Source organism: Pituophis catenifer, unplaced genomic scaffold (genome assembly GCF_029215685.1).
Source record: "Pituophis catenifer annectens isolate HBS135680 unplaced genomic scaffold, rPitCat1.0.hap2 SCAF_7, whole genome shotgun sequence".
NCBI classification, from domain to species: Eukaryota; Metazoa; Chordata; class Lepidosauria; order Squamata; family Colubridae; genus Pituophis; species Pituophis catenifer.
The window spans coordinates 62793090-62812656 of NW_027256887.1; the positions used below are offsets into that span (position 1 = coordinate 62793090).

Consider the following 19567-nt stretch of genomic DNA (forward strand, 5'->3'; position numbering starts at 1 on the left):
CCACACACAGGCTCGAATCGATTATCGCTCCTAGATGGAGGATACGAGTCGTGGGGACCAGATGGCTTTTGGCAAAATTCAAAGTGAACCCGTGGTCTTGAAGAGTCTGAAGTACTAACTCCCGGTCGAGGGTCGCTTGCTCTGGAGAAGATGACAGGATCAAAATGTCGTCGAGGTAGCATGCCAGACGAACCGGAATCTCCCTGAGGGACGCCGCAATTGCCGCTAGCAACTTTGTAAAGGTCCTCGGAGCGGACGAAAGGCCAAATGGCATAGCCCGATATTGGAAGTGGTGGTCTCCAAACGCAAACCTGAGGTACCTTCTGTGTGATTGGTGAATGGGGACGTGTAGGTACGCTTCCTTTAGATCTACAGACTGCATCAGGTCCCCCCGTCGGATGCAGCCAAGCAGAGACTTGAGGGAATGCATTTTGAACCGACGGTAGACGATGTGATGATTGAGACGTCGTAGGTTCAAAATGCCTCTCCAGTCGCCCGAGCTCTTCGGGACCAGGAATAGCGTTGAATAAAAGCCGGTTCTGAGTTGGTCTGAAGGGACTTGTTCTATGGCCTGAATCTGTAACAGATGGAAAATTTCGAGCGATAGAAGGGCTCGCTTTTCCGGCTGCACCGGCCAAGGGCAGTGAACATAAAAGTCCTGTGGCATCTTGGTGAATTCCAAACGTAATCCCTCGGTGACAGTTTGGACAATCCAGGCATCCGAGGTGGTAGTCAGCCACAGGTGAGAGAAGGCCTGGAGCTTGCCGCCGATCGGGACCGGAAACGGTGAGTCACTTTCCACGTCTGGCGAAACGACCCGCAGACTGCTTGAAGGGCCGTCTAAAGTTGGACTGTCTGCGACCGCGGTCACGAAAGGACGCCCTGTCTGAAGTCGGTTGGTACTGGAATTGCGAGGGCCGGTAATAAGAGGCGCCACCGGCGCCTTGATCCTGCCGAAAGGGCTGTCGGCTATACGGTACGTAGCGCCTGTCCTGGTGGCGAAAGGAAGTAGGTAACACCTTCTTTTTATCCCTGTTCTCCACTAGCACTGAATCCAGGGATGATCCAAACAAGGCTGGGCCCTTGTAAGGAGCAGCAGTTAGACGCCACTTGGACTTGGCGTCAGCCTTCCAGTTGCGGAGCCATAGGAGACGCCTTGAAGACACAGTCGACGCCAAGGCACGGGAAGAGAATTTAGCCGCGTCCAAGGAAGCGTCAGCCGAATATTCAGCAGCTGCAACCAGTTTTGCTAGGTCTTGATGCGATCTCGCGTCTTCAGGCGGGAGCCGTTCTTTCAATTGACGCAGCCACACCAGCGATGCCCGGTTAAAGAAGGATGACGAAGTTGCTGCCCGAATGGCCCAAGCCACCGCTTGGTGCGTCTTACGAAAGCCCATCTCAGCCCGTTTGTCCTCAAACTTGAGGCCGTCCCCCGGCTCACCTACCAGGATAGAAGAAGATGTAAGGCTAGCCACCGGATCATCAATCGTAGGCAACTGTAGAAGTGCATCCAGAGCAGGAGCCGAGGCATAAAGCTTACGGTCAAACGAATTCGGACCAGACAACGAGGAGGGGCGGTCCCAGGGCTTCTGAATGACCTGGCAGAAAAGATCAGGACACGGAACAAAGTCCTCCTCAGGTTGAGGCAGATTAAACAAATGACTGTTAGGGTCTGCTGGAACAGAAGAAGAAGAACCCTGAAGCGGGGCGGAATCCATGTTGGTAGCCGCTTTTGCTTTGCGAAGCAACGAGCGAAACAAAGAAGGCTTAAACAGGCCTGGGAAAGCCGGTTTGTCCTGAATCTCCCCTTCATCCTCTGACATTTCAAGGTCATCTAGGAAGTCATCTTCCCGGACTGATTCCGACACAGGATCATAGGGAACAGATTGATTTTGTTGATGGTGTACACCGGGAGGGTGCAGATGAAAAGCAGGCCCAGGAGGACAAACAGGGGCAGGCAAGGCACCAGTGGATTGCTGTAACCCCATTTGGAACATATGGGACATGGCCTGAGTAAAAAAGGACTGAAAATCCACAGGTTGACCAAACACAGGGCCCGCCTCCGGACGGAGGCCAGCTGCAGTGGGTGTAAATGTAGCTGCAGGAGCTGCCCTAGAAGCCTGAGAAAGTTGGCTGGCAAAACTGGAGGAGCGTGACCTGGCATTAACACAGGGTTGATTAGTAGCAAACATTGAACACCCCTGAGAAGTAGATGGGCAATCCTCCCTTAGCCCACCAGCCAAGGCCACCATAGAATGAGAGGCTGAGGGGTCACGAGCCACCCCATGGTCTAAATCTCCCTCCATAGGCCCCTGACAAGGCACTTGCACCTGCTGGCAGGCCTTAGCAAACTGCTTTTCTATGGCTTTGTGCCTACGTTGGGCATCCTTATCTACAGCCGTAGATTTGGAGGATTTCCCCTGTTTATTGTTTTTTGTCTTCCTCCCCCTGAGTTGTTTAGGGGAAGGCACTGGGGAAGGAGAAGGACTTCTGTCCATATCTGATGAAAGATCAACTGCCTCCCTGTCCTCCATGTCAATAGCCCCCAATTTGTAATATATAGCTATCAGTTTTCTAAGATAATGAATTAATTAATTAATCAAAATTTTTCTTTTTTTTTTTTTTTTTTTTTTTTAAATAGATATAATCAAATGCCAAAAAAAAAAATTATGTACTTCCCTTTAAATCCTCAGGCACACCTCTGCATACAAGGGAAAAGCGCAGGCATGAGCAGGACAGCGTCCAAACCTGCGAGTCACCAAGCGACCCTGGAAACCTAAGCCCAGGTCGCCCTGTCCACGGAGCAGCTCAGAAAATAGACGAAGATCTGGGCACAAAATGGCGGCCCGCGAGGGAAGCCCCAACGAGTCCTAAGCCAGGCGAAACAAAGCGCCTACGGCCGGACTGAAGCTTGCAACGAAGGGGGCAGTCACAACAGTTCAAAACGGCTAATGAGTATGCCAGCCGGCAGGGACTCAAGCCGCTAGGTGCTACTGCCGCTAAAGCGAACGGCAGGCTCGCGCAGTGATCAGGTTGCAAATGGCGGCCAAAACGGCAAAAAATTAAGCCGCCCGCCAAGCCAAGCCGCTAGCGGCGGCCGGAGCCCCGAACCGCCGCAATGCAATTAAAACTTCACCTAGGTGAAGATAGTCAAAGCGCAGCACCTTTACAACAGAAAAGGAATTAAAATGATCCAATTTAGAAAATAACAAAGCAAAAACGATAAAAATGAGAATAAGTAACAGACACTCAATGCACTTGCAATGGCTGAGTGAAAAAGTCTGAGGAAGGAGCAGGAAGTGAGGTGGATCCAGCTCCAGAGGGATTTGATTGACACTCAGCATTGCAAATAGGAGTGATCGTTACCCAGACTGAGGAGTGTCTGAACGGCGAGTAGGAAAACTCATCTACACAAAGAATAGCAAGCATCTACACTTACAGCTTCCAGAATATCTAGGCGGCTTATAAGCTTACTTAAAAACAACAGGAACGCAAACAGGTCTTTCTCACTGTATCACTACATGAATGCCTTTAGGGGAATAATAAGGATTACTGCTTTTCCTGTATTACAGTTGTAGAATTATAAAGAAACATTTTGTTGGCCCAAATTCAGTTATTAGATGTATAGTAAAAGTGGTACTAAACCCCAAAGCAAAGTGAATTTATTGTCTCTCTAAAAATAGAGGAAGGCTTTGTTCTTAATATAGTGTGTGTGAATATATGTGTACCTTATACGTAGCAATGTTCTGGACTATCTGACTGCATTTGGTCAGATTTCTGTTACATTCCATTTTCAAAGAATTAAAACATAATTTTATTTATTACTTCCCTGACTTTCCTCAGGGTAGATAAGCATTTACTGCCAGAGAAGCTGTTACGATACGGTACATACACGATATGCTACTTATTCTATGCTTGGCTCTATCCACCACTTGCTTATGGCAGACAAAATTTGATTTTAACAAAAAAATAAACTTTCCTAATCATGGTTGGTTTAGAATAGGTAGCAAACCAGAAGCTGATCATCATTCTGGTAACTGATAAGGCAGGAACAACATGTAAAAAGTGAGCTGTATTGTTTTAACAGTTTCATGTAGTGGTGTTATTTAACATTAATGTTGTTTGTACAATACATTTATTAGCTCATACTTATTAAATGTGTTTGCATAACTACATTAAATCTCAAATAAATTAGTAATCAAATCTCTGATAATTAGATAGACATAATACAACAACAATACAGAAATTGTTTGCCACTGCCTTCTTTTGGGTTGTTTTCTTGATTTCATGATCTTGCCTACAGCCCTTGCATTCCATGGGGCTCCCCATCCAGGACTAGTACGTTAGAAGTTCCTTTCTCTGAAACATTTTTAAAGGTGCTTAGTCCGTAGTGATTGAATAATAAATACATTTAAATTTACCTATATAAATAAGTAATTAGACTTGAAATAAATGAACTACCCACATTTTTTTTCAGAAAAAAATGACACATTTTTTCATCATTTACTTGAATTATTCCTTATGGACAGTATCTTTTTGTGTATTTGCAAAAAAATTGAACTTTCTTTTAAATGGCTATCATCCTGCACTATGAATCACATCTTAAAAAATACATTTTCCTTTTTCCTCATACAAGACATGGAGCAAACAAATCATAGTTCAGCTTTGCTTAACATAGGAGGTATAATGTATAAATATTAAAATCAGCCAGTCAAAGCTATGGCACAAGTCAGATTTGAGAAAAACCAAACTTAATGTAAAACAGGCAGTAGAAACTTCTCAGGTGAGCCAGAAGCTTTCCACTTTTGCCATTCCCTTCCTGTTTCTGCTAGCAAACTCTGACACCTTATAAACATAGGTAGGGTGGATGCCATTCAAACCAAATTTGAAACGCCACACATACCAGCTGTTGCTGCACCCCAACCAGTTTGGCTTCCTAGTTCAGGACAGCTGCCATAGGAAGATCTCTCTGGTTTCAGACAAACAAAAAGGATACTAACCCCCTTCAAACACAGAACACAATAGTATTTGGATGCACTATGTAGTTTTAGCATAATAATAAAGAAAGATAAGACGCCAACAAAAATATTTAAATCAGTTATCTAAGCTCTGTTTACACAAGCAAAATGAGCCTAGGATTCAAACCCTATAGAAAATATGAAATAATATATCCATACCAGGGAGCTGTCTGCAGCAAGAAAAGCATTTATAGAGAAACCATCCAATGATCTCATCTGCCACATTCTCCACTCAGTATTTAGAATTTACAGTATTTAGAAGCAGTTCTTGGATGGATACTCAGATCTTGCTAAGTTTCCAATACTTCTAAGAAAGGATCGAGTCTGCCAATCCAGCTTGAAGGAAACTTTCTCTGCTTTCATATCAAAGGACTGAGTTTGGTTACACCCAAACTGATGGGCAGGCGTACCGAAGCATGTGTGCTAGGCCCATCCCAGATTGTACAACCTGATTTGATATGGGGGAAAGCCGACTGTTGCTACAACTATGAATCCCAGCCTATCATTTTGGTTAGCTTTGTACTGTTGGTGCTTCCGATACGAATATGAACTAGTTTGCTGAGGTGCAGGAACTTGATATCAATAGGAAAACACAAAGAAAAAAAATACTGCATGGAAACTAGAGCCGGGAAAGCAAGTTTTCTCATCTCTTATGTTTCTAGCCGCTAGAAAGTGAGAGATGGCATGGTGTCCACATGAATGTGTGAAGGCAACAGGGAAATTAGGATCTTATCTACGTATATCCTCTGTCCATTGGTATTTAATATATGGTAGTTTGTTGGGTTTTTTAGCATAGCATTCCTGCCCAGCAAGATTTCTGCCATCCCTGACTTGGAACATTTTTAAAAAGAAACTTTTAATTTTACAAAAGCATCAGCTAATGACATTGTTTTTACTTTCAATTGCCAATCAGCTCCACAAGTATTTTACAACAGTTCATTTAGTAACTGTTCAAAGTTACAAAGGCACTGAAAAAAGTGACTTATGACCGTCGCAGCCTCCTCATAGTCATGTGATCAAAATTTAGACACTTGGCAACTGACTCTTGCTGGCGGTTGCAGTGTCCCAGGGTCATGTGATCGTCTTTTGCAACCTTCTGATAAGCAAAGTCAATGGGGAAGCCAGATTCACTTAACAACCATGCTACTAACAACTTCAGTGATTCGCTTAACAACTGTGACAAGAAAAGTTGTAAAATGAGGCAAAAGTCAGTTAACAACTGCCTCACTTACCAATGAAAATTGCTGGTTAGAAGCTTCCCGGGAAGTTTGTAAATGGTGAACATGTGACCCTGGGCCTCTGCAATTGTTGCAAATTCATGCCAGTTGCCAAGCAACCAAATTTTGATCATACGATTGCAGGACACTGCAATGGTCATAAGTGCAAAGACTGGTCGTAAGTCCCTTTTTTTCAGTGCCTTCATAACTTTGCACTACCCTTAAATGAATGGATGTAAGTCAAGGACTACCTGTATTCAGAAGTTCTCTTTATGTGATATCATGTGTCTCCCACAGCATCTGCTCGACCAATTTGATCCTGCAGAGTTGGTGTTCCCTGGGTTCCTTTGAGTAAACAATGTCATCTAATGGGATCCTGGAAGTCTGCCTTCCCTCTGCAGCAGCACCTGCCCTCTGACACAAAGGTCCCCGCAAACTCCAGACGGCCCTGATTCTAATGGCCCCATTATTATAAGAGGGGTTAATTCTAGTTGCACAAGACCAAGCCTTAAGAACTAGCCCAGGGGTCTGCAACCTTAAACACTCAAGAACCGTTTGGACCCGTTTCCCACAGAAAAAAAAAAAAAAAACCACAGGGAGCCACAAAACTTGGGTGGCCAACTCCACTTCACTCACTCCCACCCAGTCACATGACTCTCTAGCCACGCCTACCCAGCAAATCATTAGGGCAGAGAACTGGTTAAAAAACACCAGGAACCACAAAACCTTTTTTTCTCTTGCTCTTTCCCTCCCTCTGTATCTCTCTCTCCCCCTCTCCCTCTCTATCTCCCCCTCTGTATCTATGTCTCTCTCTCCCCCTCTCCCTCTCTATCTCTCCCCCCCCCCACTGTATCTATGTCTCTCTCTCCCCCTCTCTATATCACTCGAACTTCCAAGGCCAGGCGAGGAGTGACTGGGAGGACAGGGCGAGGGGCGGGGCCAGCCAGTGATGGGGCAGAGGGCCCAAAGAGCCGCATGCAGCTCCGGAGCTATGGGTTACCGACACCCGAATTAGCCCATACAAAAATTGAGAAGACAGCAACAGACAGCAAATGCTGTCTCTACAAATAAGTGGGAGAAATGGTGGACACCTAGTTAGTTGCTGAAGGGGACTGCACAGACTGACTACAAATGGCATGACAAACTAGCTACAATTGTAATGGTTTGGGGGGAGGGAGAAACTCTTTCTCAAGAAGCTAAAAGACGAATCAGGTTTGAATCCTTGGTATGCCAAAAGAGCCCCTCCCTTCTGCAACCAGCGCCAGATTCCATCACAACATTAGAATATCTGCAAGAAATACCATTTGACTCCAAGCAAAAAACTGGTGCAACCACAAAATAGACAGTAATAGCAAATAATGAAGCTAAAGTGCTATAAAGTTCTATAATTCAAACAGACAAGCACCTGCCACATAATACCCCAGATGTAAAATTATTGATAAGACAGACAAAAAAAAAAAAAAAGGTCTGGATAGTGGATCTGGCAGTACCTGGAGACAGCAGAATAGAAGCGAAAGAACTAGAGAAAATTACAAAATACAAAAATTTGCAAAAAGAAGTAGAGCAATTGTGACAAAAGAAAGCAAAGATAGAACCAATGTCTCTAAGTTGTCCTTTCCTTTTTTGTAATATAAATTTTATTGAATGGTTGACCTTGGCACCTTCTACATATATAGATATTCTATAAATTAACAAGAATAGTAGAAAAGATGTGTCATAGCAATAGCTATAGCACTTAAGACTTATATACCGCTCCATAGTGCTTTACAGCCCTCTCTAAGCAGCTCCCCAACAATCTGGGTCCTCATTGTAACAACCTTGGAAGAATCAAAGGCTGAGTCAACCTTGAGCCGGTGAGACTCGAACTGCCAAACTGGTGGCAGCTGGCAGTCAGCAGAAGTAGTCTGCAGTACTGCATTCTAACCACTGAGCCACCACATCATGCAAGAAAACAATCAGCAACAAATTAAATAACATCATAAGTATTACGTTTTAGCTTAAAACAACATGCTACAAGATGTAGTAAAACGTTTGTGTGCGCATGAACACGTATGCATGTGTATTTCACAAATCCTCCTGCAGGTCTGAAGAGGCCTATGCTGCATGAGATTAAAAAGAATTTTAAAAAATGCTTACCCTGCTAAAATGAAGTTGATGGGGAATATGATAATAGCGTGCAAGTACGCCAAGAATGTAAATACCAAAGAAGGAGAGGAATTGCTTAGAAGGGCAAAAAGGGAGAAGAACAAGAAAGGAATGCTCATAAGACATCAACCAAGTGTGAGGTTTAGTAGTTTATAGCAAGATTGCATAACAGGGGAGTCAACAGTTCCTTGTATGTCTCAGAGGTTTGGGGGTCACCTCTCATGCTCTTAAGGATAAAAACTAAATAATAAAGCCATAATGTTCTGAACAGTTTTTTCCAAGTCAAAAACAGAAGCCATGTGGAAAAAAAAGGAGGCTAAGTAAGTCAGGAATCTTTGGAGCACAACAGCAATAATTAATTAAAAAAAAAAAAAAAACTAGCTCAATGAAATTGTTGACCAGTTTAAGCAGACTGGTTTTCTGGCCAAATTGGTTTCTTTGCCTATGGCTATTTCTCAGGATTGTGGAGAAGATTAAAATGGCACAAAGTCCATGCAAACTTTGGGCACCAAGTCAAGAGAAAGTATAAAGCAATCTGTAGCATGGACATTAGGACATCTGTCCAATTCCATTCCTACTTTTGATTTACAGTGGCTTATCTTGACGGGGAAAGGCATAATCTTTTTCACATGCAAGTCATAAACATATACTGCCAAAACCAATTAGTAAATTTAAATAGACAAAAGTTAGCACACTAATTCCCTGTTACCTAGACGTTTGGTAGCAAGAGCTGACCAAATAATGAAATAAATTTGATGAACAGGAGGTTTGAATTTCAGTTGTCAGTGGCTGTGCAATCTACCCTTTCTCAACCTAAGTCTTTCAGATACACAAGGCATCCTACTATTGTTAGCCAGCATAGCTCTGTGTAGTCCACACACCGGAGGTTCAGGAAGTCTATAATGATGAATTAGTTAATTAAGGGATTACTCAATGAACATATTAAAGCATTCTTGGTCACTGTGCGGTTATGCTAAAACGAAACTGAGCCATCTGCAGCAATTATCTAATTCTAACCAAACTTCATGATCAGACATAAAAGGCTGCTATTATCTACAATCTCTCTGAACTGTGCCACATCCCCAATACACCAGAAATTGGAAAACAATGACCTGCCCCTGTTTTTCAGAAATGAGGTTACAGAACCCAATTGAAAGTATTTCGCAAAATCCATCAAATCAGAATGGTTCATCACAATTAAATACTGTATCCACCCAAAAGCAAACAGGACTTCGTAACTAGGGCAGTTACGAAGGGCAGAGAAAAAGCAAGCAAACAACAAGCCCTTTAATAAAAAGGTTGTGTGATAGAGAATGAGAAATGTTCTGGACACAGCACTAGTTTAGTTACAGAGAAAACCAAACATGGCACTGTGTTCTCCACCTTAACTACAACAACTTCTATCCTTCAAACATAAATTCGGCTTTCTCTACCTGGCACCGTACTAATAATGTATTGGGACTGTCATAATCAAAACCCGCAGTTCAATACATAGCAATAGCACTTAGACTTATATACCGCTTCACAGCCCTCTCTAAGCTGTTTACAGAGTCAGCATCTTGCCCCGAACAATTTGGGTCCTCATTTTACCGACCTCCTCGGAAGGATGGAAGGCTGAGTCAACCTTGAGCCGGTCAGGATTGAACACCTGGAGTGAGCAGTGAGTTAACCTGCTATACTGCATTGTAACCACTGTGCCACCACAGCTCTTATTGATATCTCGAGGATACCAAACTAAGAACATCTATAAAAGGCCTGATCAAGATTTAAAATTTTCTTTAGAGTAGCACTGAATTACTCTGGCAGTGTACAATCTTTGGGTGAACAAAGGTCACACGTAACATTTGAGGGGGAAGTGAGAGTATTTAGGTGGTTGGGACTGAGTTTTATTCATATATATATGTAGTCCTTGAATTACGACCATACATGAATCTGGAATTATGGTTATAAGACGTGGCAGTCATTAAAAGGGTCACTGCGTGACTGTACCCAATTTTATGACCTTTTTTGCAGCGGATATTAAACACACCTGTTTTACTCAATGGGTGTTTTTTTTCTTTGCCAAAACCCAGAAATAAATGCTAAAAACTGGCAAGAAAACCACTGAAGGTTTTGGTCACATGAATGCGGAATGCTGCAAATGGGCCTAAATGCAAGCTGATTGCCAAGCATCCAAAATGTGATCACATGACTCAATGGATGGGGAGGGAGCACACCTGTCAGAATTCTGGAACTGGATCATAAGTAGTTTTTGGAAGGTCTGTTAGAACTCATTAAGTAAAAGGTATCTGTAGATATAAATTTCATTAAAAGATTTTAAAAAGAATATACAAATTAACCAAAAACTAATATAAAGTAAAGAAAGAGAAGAAAGGAAAAGAGAAAAAAATAGATAAAAGGGCAAAAAGATAAAAAGAAATAGAAGAAATGACTGATTTTCTTTGTAGCAAATACAACTACAATTACAACATTCTCTCATATTCTATGGCTACAAAAAGGAAAGATCTTTTTTTCTATTAACTATTTTTTTAAACCATCAAAACCACAGTTCTTTTTTTTCTGATTTATGTCTATAAGGGTTTTCAGGCAGCAATAAAATGGTAGGGCTGAGTTTTGGAATATTTCACCCTTAATTTTGTGATGCATAAGTAATAAATAGATCTATTTATCCGGTGTTTCATCCTAGTCATACCCACAGGAACATTAAGCAACCTGAAAAAGGATACCTGAGGCCCGCAAGCAACTTTAGAGGTTTGGCACATCTGGCTCCCCTGACCTGGATTCAAATTTCCAGCTTCAGAGCTTCATCTATACAAGCTAGTTACTTTGTTCTCTCCTGCAAGACTTAGCACATTTTTAACACTACTTGTGGCTTAAACTTGGAAAGAAACTCTATATATGAGATATTATCATTCAAGGAGGCTAAATCGACTTGAACTGTTAGGGATTTTGAGTGCATTTATAAATGAGTTGCATCTAAATTTCTTTAACATTAGAAAGCAAAGTTACAAATATTTTTACCCCACTTCACTGCAGATTTACGCAAAACAGTAGAATTTGCATAGGAAAAATAAGCTCATTTTTTCCCTGAAAAGCTATAATCATGAATGGCCACCTTTGCTGCACTGGACTAGACTACTATAAGGTCATTCCAATTTGCAAATTCAGATCTGGAACCATCACTGTAAAATGTACCAATCAAAGTAATGTTACACATACATACTGCAAAAGGATAAGATATTTGTGGGTATGAGAGAGAGAACTTTTGTTGTACATTTTTTAAAAAAGCAATGTCCCCTGGTAAGTTTTTCTAATAGGTTGTTCATATTTATTGTTTCTGATTCGGCTCAGATGTAAATTAAATCAATTTTTAAATCAATGTAAATCAAATAAAGGAACTTTCTAAAAGAAATTAGCCATTCACTTAAGATTGCCTCTCTTTAATACAAATTAGATATTCCTCAACTTACACCCATTTGTTAAGTGATTGCTCGAAGTTATGAGGGCCCTGAAAATAATCTAGTCCTTGTACTTATGAAGGTCACAGCATCCCATCATGGTTAAATAATCACCATCCAGACCAGCAGTCACCAACCTGTGGTCCACGAGAAAATTTTGGTGGTCCACAAAAAAATTATTTGCATTTTTTATATTGCACTAAATCAGGGGTCCTCAAACTACGGCCCCTGGGACAGATACATGGAATGAACATTTGTGTTGCTGCAGAGTGTCTCCCCCTTCGGGGTCTTTTTGTGTGCGTTGGCGGGGGACAGAAATTCTGACTCGGGGTCTGCTTCAGCTTCCTGGTGCGGGGCTTTGGGCGAAGGCTGGAAGGAAGTGCCTCTGGTGGCGAAGAACTGGAGGGCCTCGTTCCAGTGGGACTGCATCATGGCCTGGAACCAGCTGACCAACTCAGCCCGCTGAACCTCCAGGTACCAGTACCTGGCCTTGCACTCCTGCAGGTCTTCCCTTTGCTTGGAAAACCTATGCTCATAGTCCTCAGTGAGGTGCTTCTGCTGAGCTTCCTTCTCGATCAGATCCAATTTGAACTAAGCCAGCTGTTTTACCAACTCTTTCTTGTGGTGGCTACTTAGCTCCAACAACTGCTTCCTATTGGGGCCCTAAGGAGCCCAGTCAGGGAGACGAGGGGTGGCTGGGAGGGAAAGGGTGAACAGAGGTTGGCAAGGCACCCCTCGAAGTGAGTGACATCGAGTTGGCCACACCCACTCAGCCACATGACCACCTAGCCACGCCCACCCAGCCAATCATTAGGCAGATCATATTAATGGTCCGCGGGATTTAATATTATGAATTTAGTGGTCCCTGAGGTCCAAAAGGTTGGTGACCCCGATCCAGATAGTTAGCAACCAGCTTGCACTTAGGACAGGTACAGCATCCTGCAATCATGTGATTGCCATCTGCAATCTTCCAAGCCAGCTTCCAATAAGGAAAGTTCAGTGAAGAAGCTGGCAGGGAAGCTCGCAGTCAAATGATGTCCTGCTTAATGACTGCACCACTTAATGAGGAATTTTCCATTCCAATTGTGGGTGCAATTCGAGGACTACCTGTAAACACAGGTGATTATGTAACAAAATCATATAAACTGTCCCTTCCAATTTACACATCACAAATAAACAAATCTGTGGAATATACACAAAGGCTCACTTTTTCTGAATTTGACACTTCTATAAAAATTATAAAAATAGGATCGCCAACATCTGATGAAGGATATGGCACAAGAAAGAAGAATAAAAATTGTCTCAGCTTCGTTTCCCTCCTCACAGCTTCTCGCCTCCCTTTGTAGCCCAGGTGGGCTAGAAGCTGTGGGGGAAATGAAGCTGGGAGAATTTTGTCTGCAGTTTAGCCTTTCTTCCTTTTTTCCACCTGGACTAGAAAGGGAGGACAGAAGTTGTGAGGGGGGAAATGAAACTGAGGCAAAGCTCACGCAACTTCTAGCCCACCTGAACTAGAGAGGAAGACGCTGCGGAGGAAAAGCAAGCTGCTTCATCCCTCAGCTGCATAGCTAGGCCGTTCTGAAAATGGACTCAATAGGTGGATAAAAATATCAAATCCAGTCTAAACATCTGGCTGACTATGTGACGAACTATAGTAATAAAAAAACTGAAGGGTTCAGCTCGATTCTGACTTAGGTTTTGGTGTTGGCACCTTGAGAAGCAGCAAGAAAACCCATCTACTGTGTAGAATATAAAACACTAGAGAAAATCTTTTCTGACCAGCAACAACATGTAATGGAAGATATTCTAATGTAATTATATATATATTAGACATCATTAATTAAACTTGTCTTAATTCTTTTTAAAGCATAACTGTACAGAAATTAGGAATAGATCATGCAAACAGGCAAACATGTATTAGATTCTGCCAACCATTGGTTGAGGGCTTTTTTATATAATTTTTTTTATTTTGAATACAAATAATACAAATATAATACATATAAATACAAATACAAAAAAAAGAAAATAGAAATATTACAGTGCACTTCCCTCCCTGGAGACTATTTTTATTACTTATATTTCTTCTTCTATAACAACTAAAAGATATACAATATATTCCAATTGTGCCCTTATCCCCCCCAAAACAACAAATATTTTTGAGTAGGTTTATTCCCTTTGCCTTCCACCAACACTGGTTTTATAAAATCCCCCATATTTCATTATAATTGTTTAATCATCCCTTTTTAAAATTTAATTTCATTTGAGTTTTTTGTATAACTACTCTCAACCAAAATACATGGTTCCTTACTCAAGTTACCTGCATAAATCATATCCATGCAACTCTTGGTTTAAATAAATGCTGACCAACTCTAATGCCTAGATTATTTTCATAGAAATAGTTAATGGAGAAGACAAGAATAGATTGAGCGACAAGGCTCTTGACATAATGCTAAAGCATGAGTTTTCCATTAAAAGTATAAATAGCCTCAAACTCCTGTATTTCCAAGTTCACAGTAATCAGAACTCCCAATTCTTATACATGCCAAGTCTTAAAATTATATCATATTAGGCCAAGGGTTGGCAATCACTGAGCCATCATTGACTCATTTGCATTATTATTTGTGGATAAAGTTGAAAGGATGTATTTTGACTACTTGTATATTATTTTAGAATACTTGTAGATCTTGAACATGTGCAGAAGATGTCTGCAGAGATGAAAACTATAGTTGCTTAATGGGCCCATACTATTGCTGGGCCCATACTTGAGGAAAATATTGAGTGCCTCCTTTCACGTAAATATCCTCTTCCAGCCAAAGGAGAGTGAGTTAAAAGTTATCTATTGTCCAAGAGCTCTGTACAATTGTATCACTCTTAAAAATTCAATTTCTCAGAAAAGGAATCCGAACATATGGTTGATGTTCTGGACACATTTCAATTACAGTTTTTGGCCAATTTGGTGATGATGTGCAGTGAGACTAGAAAATAGTGAATGCAGTTCTGCTGGAGCTTTTGGACCTCACAGTTGCTTTCAGAATTATCAACAAGACACTCTTTCTAGATTATCTGATGGAACTGAGCCTTATAGGGCCAGCTTTTACTGTAGTTCCAGCCTTTCATATGAAGCAATACCCCAGAACATGGTGGTTGGGAACTTCTATTTGATATTAAAGCTTTGATCTAAAGTATCCCATATATTTTCTTATGTTCTCCCTGCAGTGTAACATCTACATAAAATTGCAGGGGAGCACAGTAGCAGGGTGTTATCCAGACTGATGAACCCAGTTCTAGTGTTTATTAGCATTCAGATCTTTTAGATACCTTTAAGTCTCGCTTAAGTCCGATAATGGATTGGATGAAGGAGAACAAGGTGAAACCTATGTAATATTAATGTGTTACTGATAAATAGGTAACTCAACTCAGTGACTGAGGTCCAGACTGTTTTGTACAGGGTTGTACTCCTCCAGAAAGAAAAGTTCCATGGTTTGTTGAGTGTTCCTCAACCCCCAGATTTACTCAATTCAAAGAGGGCAACTATGCCAAGAAGCGTATTTGCACAATTGTGGATAATGCCAATGCACTAATAATTATTCTAAGCTAGCAGAATTTAATGAGAATGACTATGCTGATTACATCTGACTATTGCAATTTACTGTATATGGGCTACTCTTAAAAAGACTCTAGCAACTACAGTACAACTACTGTAGTATAAAATGTTTTAGTCTAAATATATATGGTTCTGCTTATATCAGGAACTACTTTTCTTTGAATGAATTTGTTAAAATGGATAGAAAAGTGAGAATCCCTTTTGAAGATGCTCTTGTTATCAGAGGTTTGCATCTGGCTAGGGAATTCTGGGAGTTGGAAATCCACACATTAAAGCTGCCAAAGTTCAGTTGAGAAACACTGATCTTAAAAATCTATGTAGGCGTATCTTTTACTAGTTTTTCATGTTAATATTAATGGTGATTTATATTTTGATTTTTTGGAATTGTTAAAAAATGATATTTTTAATATTGTTGGGGTAGAAAGATGGAACATAAATCAAACAATGTTTCACAAACTATAATGGCTAGTTTTTAACATGCTAAATCAAAAACAAGTAAGATACATTATAGTATCTTATAGCAGAGTCGGTATTGCATCTTAACAAGCAGTCGTCCACGGCTTACATAGCTTAAAATCAACAACTTAAAACGAATCCTTGTTTGTAAGGATCATTGCCTCTTTGGATGAAATTCAAAGGCTTTGTTTCAACAGGAGGATCAAGCATCGCTATGCAGAGTTTTGTGTTTATTTCACAAAAGTTCAGCTGCTACAAATTCCAAGTGTTTTTTTTTCTTTTCTTTTAGCATTTATCCTACTTGTTGAGGAGTCTGCTGGAATGCTCTGTGCTTGCCTACTTCACAGACCAAAGGCATCAAAGCATGATGCAAGGAGAGGTTAGTTCTTCAGCAGCCTAATAAGCGAACTTGATGCTGTTTGGGAGCTAAGAAACAGAGACTGGGCCAAGGTCACCCAGTTGTCTTCTCTGCCTAAGGGAGAACCAGAACCTTGGTCTCCCCACTGCTAGTCCAGCACTTAATTCTAGCACTTAACCACCATAACTGCAGTGTATTGGCACTCGTTCTTAAGAAAAATGCAGCTGCTTTAAACTCTTGCAGAAACGTGTAACATTTCTATCATGTGTAATCTACAGCAACTTTTTGGAACAGAATTGGGAGCAATGACCTGCCCTTTCTTCAACTACTATGCCTTGGGAGAGAAACTGAGACTCAAACCTCATTAACATATTAAATTACTTAGCATTATATTTGAATATCTCTATAGGAAGCCACCATGGGTGACATTTCCATATACTTCTATGCAAACTATTGTTTGTTGCCATTTATTAACTACTAATACCTTTGGGTTAAACAGTGAGGAATGCATGCCTGTAACACAGGCATTTACTGTAGAGGATATATTGCCTCCAACAGATACCACCAAAGCACAGGTTTGTTTAAGGGTAAAGAAAGATCACCTGACTGTTTTGCATAGAAGAATCATTAGAAGAATGTTCCTGTGTAAGCACTGAGTGAGAACTCACTAAAACTGAAATAATAAAAATGAGACTGTCAAAAGGAAGAAAGAAATGTCAGCAATAGCAAGGGATATGCATTGCCTACTCTAGCTAGTGAGATAGAATTCAATACTATTAAATATTTTTTAAAAATAAACCATCTCTCCCTCTGCACTGTAGCCAAGGCTCGACAATCAACTCCACCCACAATAAAGACAGGGAGAACAGAAAACCAAAGAGAAAAAATCTAACCAGAAATTATGCTATTCTTATGGAACTGGGACTCCATACAGACCTCAAGACGGAAAATCATTTTCACGTGCCCATTTCCTCCTCCTCCTCTTCCCTAAGTAATTATTCTGAGCCAGGAATGGGGAGGGTAAGAGAAGAGGAAAAGGAGTGGTATCTCCAGGAAGGATAGGAAGGGCTGCAGGATGTTAATGAGGCAGTAGGAAGCATGGAGCAAAACTCAGGGTCATGGCTTTCCCCTAATATGGTTGTGAAATCACTTGAAGCCTTCGTTCTTCATGCAGCCAGCATAAATAACCAAATGCTATCAACACACACATACTCCCTCATTATGCCAGCCCTCTCTCACAGACTTTAGGACATTACAAATATCCCTAGATCACTGCTCTGCCCTCGAACATCTATGCAGAGGCATTTCATGGCCCCTTAAACTAAAAGGTAAAAGAGCTGAGATTCCCCATTTGTTTTTCACCTCTTCCTTAACAGGCACTTCCACCTCACAATCTGACAAGCAGGAGGCCTCGAGGTAATTCTGCTTCAGGGTCCTAAGGCATTGGAGAAAGGTCCATAATGCAGACTTACAACAAAAAGCAGACAGAGCTTTCAATTGTTTCAGCATTAGTCCTCCTGTACCTCATATCCCTTTCCACAATCCAGCCCATCACCCTTTCAGGTTTCTCCTCTCCTGGTTTCTTATTTTCTTAAGCGTGATAAGAAACACCATTACTGCCAACTATTTCAGAAATTCCATACAATGTTGGATGTTAGTCTTCTCTGTAAAGATACGGAATGAAATGTTGAAAAATTTTCAGTAAACAGGAAGCCACAAATTGTTTATTTATATTGCAATGTATTTTATAATGTCCAATTCACAGGCGAAAGAGAAGAAACAGATCCAGAGAATATGTCTGCTTGGCTAAGTTTTCACCCCCAGAGTTTTCCACAAAGTAAGCCTAACAACTCATATGCAACAGCTATTAAAAAAACAACTGTACTTTCCAAATCAACATGATGTTCATCTTAAAAACTGCTCCATGCTATGATTACAACACACCCACTCCCAGGAGGTCAAAATGGGAAAGAGAAGAAGTTGAAGACAAGAGATTCCACAAAGCCAATTTTTTAGGCCTGCCTAGGAAGGATGGTAGGTTCTGGGACAACCAAAAAAGTATTTTCCCACCCAGGAGCAGCGGCTCTTCCTAGTTATAAACGTACCCGCTCTACGGATATGGATATTTTATTAACAATATTTTCATGGGAATACCTTTTCTGCCGGAATAAGCGTTCGACGTTTTTTAAAAATAGACTTTTCTACAGAATTCGTTATCCAACTTAAGAATTCTGTCTTACCGAGAAAGCTTGCATGGTTTTTTTTTTCCCCCAGTAAAAATTAGAAACTTATCCAGCCAGTTGCTTCTTCTGCCCACATTTTTTTTCCCCCTGCGGGAAGGGAAAGGAGTGAACCGGCGCCCGCCGCTTTCAGCAAAAGCGGGATCGGAGGGATCTCTCGGCTCCGTTCTTCCCTTCCGAAAGCCGCCGGCGCAAAATCTACCCAAGTCATCCCGGCGCGCGCGCTCCTGTGTGCAAACGCGTGACCTCTCCCCCCAAAAAGAGAGGAAAAGAGCCCGTGGAGGAGGAGGAGGAGGCGGGGAAGTCCAGGCATCAGCCCACCTTTAGAGGAGGAAAAGCGGGGGGAAAGCCCCGCGAGAATCGACCTCGAAGCCGAAAGGTAGCGGACTGCCCGACCGCTCCACTTGACCGGACACGCCCTCCCTCCATAGACAACTCTACGCAACCGGAATCCGCGGTCACAAAAACCTTCCAGGACCGACACTTTACCGTCATGCTGCCGTCTAAAGCGAACGGCTGTCAAGCCTCCCCGGGGGACGTTTTGGTATCAGTCCCCGCAAGCGACGCTAAAGTCACCGCCGACCGCAGCGGCATCAATGGCCATTTCTCGCCTTCCGCTCCGAACTCGCCCCGCTTCTCCGATCCGCCCAGGAGAAACTTTTTTTTTTTTTCCTCTTTTTCCTCAAAACTTCCTGGGAGGCTCTTCCCCGCCAATAGGAACGTATCGAATTGCAACGTTCGTGACGCACTATTACCAAGCAGCCCAATGAGGAAGCGAGAACGGAGATGGGGCGGAGCCCAACTGCCCCGAGGCAAGAGTAACCAATGGTGGAGGCGGGCGCGAGAGACTAAAGCCGCGAGGGAGAGCAGGCAGAGTTCGGCTGGAGGCGCCGCGCGGTCCCTTCCCCAGACTGGGACCGTGCGCGCCGGGCAGCGCCTGTCAACTCCAGCAAAGGAGAGGTTGGCTGATGAAAGCCAAGTAAAAAAAGAGCCTATCATTTTACGGAGAGCCTTGAGGCGCGAATGCCGAACTACAATCCGACCAAGAGGCTTGCAGATCAGAAGATTAGAATA

General features: G+C 42.0%; 1 protein-coding gene across 1 annotated transcript in view; it reads right to left on the minus strand.

Moving 5' to 3' along the window:
- The window catches only part of TRIOBP (TRIO and F-actin binding protein), a 40710-nt gene extending 21582 nt beyond the window's left edge, over nt 1–19128 (minus strand). The window contains exon 1 of the mRNA XM_070946976.1: nt 18983–19128. Within this exon, the coding sequence (XP_070803077.1) occupies nt 18983–18988 (6 nt within the window). The 5' untranslated portion in view covers nt 18989–19128. The remainder of the gene's footprint in view (nt 1–18982) is intronic.
- Between the last annotated feature and the right edge of the window lie 439 nt (nt 19129–19567).